This window comes from Crocuta crocuta, unplaced genomic scaffold, assembly GCF_008692635.1.
Source record: "Crocuta crocuta isolate KB4526 unplaced genomic scaffold, BGI_CrCroc_1.0 scaffold15, whole genome shotgun sequence".
NCBI lineage: Eukaryota > Metazoa > Chordata > Mammalia > Carnivora > Hyaenidae > Crocuta > Crocuta crocuta.
The window spans coordinates 1954808-1960159 of NW_027530508.1; the positions used below are offsets into that span (position 1 = coordinate 1954808).

General features: G+C 58.8%; 2 protein-coding genes across 2 annotated transcripts in view; both read right to left on the minus strand.

Annotated features, from left to right (window-relative positions):
• Nucleotides 1–498, minus strand: part of MRPS26 (mitochondrial ribosomal protein S26) — a 1852-nt gene extending 1354 nt beyond the window's left edge. The window contains 3 exon segments of the mRNA XM_077766884.1: nt 1–34; nt 36–182; nt 269–498. The exon segment at nt 1–34 is cut by the window's left edge and continues 90 nt beyond it. Coding sequence (XP_077623010.1) covers nt 1–34; nt 36–182; nt 269–480 — 393 coding nt within the window. The 5' untranslated portion in view covers nt 481–498.
• A 309-nt stretch (nt 499–807) lies between these two features.
• LOC144233943 (progonadoliberin-2) lies at nt 808–2313 on the minus strand. Its single transcript, XM_077767047.1, has 4 exons — nt 2160–2313; nt 1883–2019; nt 942–1011; nt 808–854 (listed from the first exon to the last, which is right to left on the minus strand). Exons 1-4 carry the CDS (start codon nt 2311–2313, stop codon nt 808–810), a joined length of 408 nt encoding a protein of 135 aa, XP_077623173.1.
• Nucleotides 2314–5352: the final 3039 nt, after the last annotated feature.

The following is a 5352-nucleotide window of genomic DNA, read 5'->3' on the forward strand; positions in this document are numbered from 1 at the left end:
GCCGGCGGCCCGCCCCGCCTCCCGGCCCCACTCACCGCAGCTCGTGCAGCCGCTGGTTCTCCGCCTGGTTCCAGGCCATCAGGTCGCGGTGCTCAGCGGCTTCCTGCAGCACCTTGCGCTCCGCCAGGACCCCGGCCCGGGCCTCGTGCATCTTCCTCCGCACCTCGGACACGAACTCCAGCCTGGGAGACGAACCCAAAGTCCGCACCCTCTACGCCCGCCCGCTCAGTCACACCGCCCTCGGCCGCCTCCCCTTAGTCATACACACCTGAGGGCGCGCACCGTCTGGCGGTACTGCCGGTAACGCTCTGTCAGCACATAGAACTCTACAGGATCCACAGCACGCGGGGTCGCCACGCGCCCAACCTTGGACTTGGCCGGCGGGTCATGGCGGGTCTTGCGGCCGCGAACGGGCAGCAGCAGGGGTACCCGAGGTCCGCACTGGGTACCCGCGCCCAGGACCCTCAGCGCGCGTAGCATGGCCCAGGATGCCCCGCGTCCGGCGCGCCGCAGGGCATGACGGGGCCCGAAAGCGGCCGCGGAGCACCACGGGACTCGTAGTCCGCGGACCCCGCTTTCCCCAGCCTGGACCCCGCTCGATTGTATTGCCCCTACATATCTGCGTCCGCCCCGGCCCGCTGGCCCTGGCTGCGCCCTTCCTGCGGGGCCTGCCGTGACCCGCCCCGTGTCCCTCCCGCCGGCGGGCCGAGCCCGCGTCCCTCCAGCCCCCACGCGGGGTAGGGTCTCAGTGCGGGTGGGCAAGGGAGGGGACGACGCAGAGAGCTCGAGGCAGTAGTTTCAGGGAGTTCACATCTTTATTGGAGGGCTGCAGGGCGCGGGGCTCTGGGTCCGGTCTGCGGGGAAAGGAAGCGGTCATTTTAGCGGACGCCCTGGTCACCTGGCAGCCCAGCTGCGACCTTGCCGCCCCCTCCCCTCCCGACCTGTCCTCGCGGAGCTGGACGCGGCCGCCTGGCTGTCGGCCTGCTCTCCTGTCCTGCGGACGCCCCCTGCCTGCTAGAGGACCCAGCGTGGGGGCTCTGTAGCTCCTTGGGCGTTCCCCACCTTCAACAAACCTGGTATGTAAAAACCTGAGCTCACACCGACTTAAACTCGGTGATAAGTTTTTGCCTTAGAAGAATTTACCACTTTCTCCTTCAGTTAGCGCCCCCTGGTGCCCTTGAAAATAAATTTGCAAGGGGCGCCTGGGTGGCTCAGTCGGTTAGGCATCTGACTTTGGCTCAGGTCATGATCCCATGGGTTCGAGTCCCATGCTGGGCTCTGTGCTGACAGCTCAGAGCCTGGAGTCTGCTTCGGATTCTGTGTCTCCCTCTTTCTCTGCCCCTCCCTTGCTTGCACTTTGTCTCTCAAAAATAAACGTTAAAAATTAAAAAAATAATTCTGGATTAAATTTGCAAAATAGTAGTAATCCATCTCAGTACTCGGTCTCCTGCAATCACTAAGTCGTTGCTAGTGCAGTGACCTCTTGGTTCTTGGGGCTCTTCTATTAGTGTGAGTTCACACCCCTCACCTCTTTCCACTGACTGAGGGCCTGACCACGAGGAAACACAACTGGGTTCTCTTGATGAGAAAGAAGCCTGGAAGACCCCACCACAGCTACTGTCTTAGGGAGGTTTTAAGCACAATGATCTACTCCACTAATGGCTTCTAATCTTTTCCTTTAACATGAGTATCTTATCATAAATTGTCCAGAATGCTGGGAAATAGGACAAATAGCAGATGGCATCCAGCTGTGTGCCTGGGGTCGTTTGGCAAGGGGCGTCTCCGTGTTTTCTCATTACCCCCTCTTCTGTCCACATAGACCCCAAGTCTTTAGCCAAAAGGGCCCCCGGTGGCCAATGCCTGGACCTCCCCCTGTACTTACCAGCAGTGTCTGCACCAGGTGCTGCTTCCCGCGGAGGGACCACCAGCCTGAGGTTCTGGCCTCCCAGGGCGCGGTGTTCTCAGGGGAAGCCAGGGCATCGCTTGGGAGGTTAAGGGCAGTCTGGTCTGGTCTGCTTGCTGCAGTGCCCAGAACCCTTCCTCAGAAGGGAGCCAAGGCTGTGGGCTGCCCACGACCCCGTCCCGGGCTCACGGTAGGTGAAGGAGCCCCAACCAGCACCTTCTTCCTCCCACTCAGGCTGGGGAGACCCTTGACCTACCTGGGAGCCTTGGGGCATGCTGTGGGTGCTGGGCTGAGCTGGAAGCTCGCTTTCCTCCGGGGTACCAGCCATGGGACCAGTGCTGAGCCTTCGAGGGCCCAGGGTGGGCGGTCAGCAGCAGCAGTAGCAGAAGGGCTAGCTTGAAGCTGGCCATGCCAGGGCTGCTCCCAGGGAGAGTGGACAGCACTCAAGACGACGGATACTTCCATCCATACCGCCTTCCTTTTCTTCCCGGGTCCCCTTCGACAGCTGGCACCTCAGGGCCAGCTTTGGTGTTTCCTAATGCCCTTCCCTCTTCTGCCACTGCTCCTCACCCCGGGAGTCCAGGAATCTGGACCCCAAAGGCTTCGGGCAGCTAGCCTTTCCCAGAGCGCCCCAGGGCATAGAGGATGCCAGCCTTGCCAGCTGAGGGCCCTTCCCAGTCAGTGAGGCCTACCCCTCCTCCCTTCAGGGTCTCCAGAAGTGGGAGACGGTTGGAAAAAGGAAGAGACTTGGGTCAGGGGAGCTCAGCCACGTAGGGGCACTGTGGGCACCTGGTGCACAGCATGCTGCCTTTCCTCTGTGGTTTGCCATCTCTCCTCCATGGCAGTTGGGGATGTGGAATGGATGTGGTGACAGGGGCACATGTTTCTACCCCTCATCCCTCCCACGCTAGAGGCAGCCGGCGCAGGAACAGCGTTGGGGAGAGAAAGGGAAAGGGTTCTTTTTTGGGGCGTGGTTCACGGTTAAGAGGGACTTGGGAGGGAGAAGGGGAAGAGGGAGCCCTACACCCACGACGGGCTGCTGTCCAGGAGTCCTAGCCCCTGGGGGAGAGCAGCCTCTTCACTCACCGAGGGAAGGCTGTGGACGGGTGGCTCCTTGAGGTGGCTCCTCCAGGTGACAGTGGGACCCCTAGCCAGCCAGCTCTGGGATTTATGGACCAGGTGACTCCTCCCCCTGCTCCTGGGCCATAGACTCCAGTGACGTCTCAGAGGGGGAGTAGCCTGCCACCCAACACCCTTCCCTTTCCATGCTCCTAGCCACTGGCCCTGGGGTCACCAGACAGATGGCTCCCTCTCCCTGTCTTCCCAGGGATCTGAAGTGAAGACTGCTCCAGCCTGGCCAGGCCCTGAACAATCCTCCCACTTCCCAGGCTGCATCCTCAAGCTCCGGCCCTTAGGCCTACAAAACCCTGTCTTTCTCGACCTGAAAAGGAAATTGTGGCCTGGAGGGGGCAGTGGCTGGGGACCTGTGTCCCACCCAGTTGGCAACCTGATGGGGAGCCAGCAACCTGTGGAGAGGTCTGGGGTGGGGGAGCAGGAGGGCCGGAGGGCTTGTCTGCTCAGCTGTAAAATGGGGCGGATGGAACGGTCCTCATCCACACACCTGGGCACCAGGGCTGGGTCACTCTAGATGGAGGTAGTTTTGGGTGGGGCACACCTGCCCACAGGCGGCTTTTCTCTCCTCCCCCCAGGCCCATGAGAGGGGGCTCTGCTTAGGGGCCAGTGTGGCATCTGGGGGCCTATGAGCAGGCGGCAAGATTGCCCCTCAAGGTTCCAAGCCTTCCCCATCCTGTGCTCAACCCAGGACTATTCATGGAGTTGGGCAGAGCTCCATTAGACACTTGAAACGTGCCCCCACCTCTCATTCTGCGTCAGCTCAGCTTTCCACCACCAGCCATTAGCCTGGGGGACAGAGGCCTGTTTACAGGGTTAATAGCCAATTTCCGCATTTGGGCTGAACAGCCAATGCAAGGGCGAAGGTCAGGCTTGGTGGCGCGGCGCGGTGGCCAGTCATTAGGAGAGCAGGTGCGTCAAATCCTAAGGCAAAGATGGGGGAGGGGATGGCATAACAGGCACCGGTCATTCATGGGTGCCTGGACTTCAGCTTCCCGGGCAGGAAGGCACACATCAATTTCCAAACAGCGTGTGGACTGTGTTCAGTGAAACTGTTTTGGGAAATACTTTGTTCCTATATGTGTTGGTTAACCAAGTAATTTTTAGGCAAGCATTTGTTTTATGCTTCAGTGAAAAGGATTCTTTTGAGTTCAGTAAACTAGCTTAGTTCTGGTTTACAGGATATTTTATTCAAAGTCCCTTGTGTTTATTTTAAAAGAGGAATGGGGTGCCTTTATTTTTTCTGTAATTTGTTTGTGGTTTTTCCTAAAAAATCCAAACCAGAACTAAGCTTCCCAAGGGACGCTCTGGTTCCTTTCTTTCTGGTAACACACACAGCTTTTCAGGAACGTGTGCTGGCATCTTCCAGACTGTAGACTCTGGGCTTGATGCTCCTGTCCCTCAGCAGGACACAGAAAGCCACGTGCTCATCACCAAGCACCTCATGCTCGGTCCGAGGGCAGGACTTCATTCCAGTCTGGGAGCTGCTTGTAGCCAGCTGGAAAGCAGAGGCTTAGAGCTGAGTGCTCGGGTGCTGCTGGGGCACGGAGGGGCACCAAGCCCTGAGCAGACGGTCTGGGGGAAGGGTGCCAGTGAGTTAGCTGGAGTCTGCACCCAGGGCAGCAGTGGCGCTCCAATGTTAAGGAACAAAATGGAAAAGTCAACGCAGGAACTGCCAGCAGATCTGGATCTGGGGGCTAGGGGTGGAGGGAGGAGGTGCAGGGAAGGCTGGAGGAAGAGACCGCAGACGCTGGAGAGACCGGGTGAAGCCCTGGGCACTGGGAGTGAGACAGGTGCCCGTGGGTCACCCCGTGCAGTCACGCGGCAGGAAGCCAACCTGGAGCTCAGGGCTGGAGAAGGGCTGAGGGGCCATAACATACAGACCGCAGGAATGGCCGGTCTCTGAGGAAGGAGAGAAGAGGAGCAGCAGCTCCAGAGTGAGGAAAAAGTCACAGGGGAGGAACTAGCGGACAGCGAGTGGGTCCCCGGGAAGTGGTAAGAAAGGAATCTGTGGGGATGAACTTTGGAAGAGGAGAGAGTGAGTCTCTCATAAAGGCAGAAGACTTTAGGCCTGGGGGAAGTGTTCTGTTTTTTTAATTTTTTAATGTTTATTTTTGAGAGAGGGAGAGAGCACGCAAGCCAGGGAAGGGCAGAGAGAGAGAACAGAGCCTCTGAAGCAGGCTCTGCTGTCAGTATGCAGCCCGATGCGGGGCTTGAACCCACCAGCCAGGAGATCATGACCTGAGCCAAAGTCAGACACTCAACTGACTGAGCCACCCAGGCACCCCCACCCCTTTTTTTTAAATCAAAGACTTGTA

What these genes read in the sequence shown, in the direction of transcription:
- LOC144233943 (XM_077767047.1), bottom strand. Translation starts at nt 2,313, where the DNA reads ATGGCCAGCTTCAAGCTAGCCCTTCTGCTACTGCTGCTGCTGACCGCC. An exon ending in GCATGCCCCAAGGCTCCCAG is followed by an intron (nt 2,020 to 2,159) that starts GTAGGTCAAGGG and finishes TGGGCACTGCAG; the next exon opens with CAAGCAGACCAGACCAGACT. An exon ending in GTCCAGCTCCGCGAGGACAG is followed by an intron (nt 855 to 941) that starts GTCGGGAGGGGA and finishes CTTTCCCCGCAG; the next exon opens with ACCGGACCCAGAGCCCCGCG.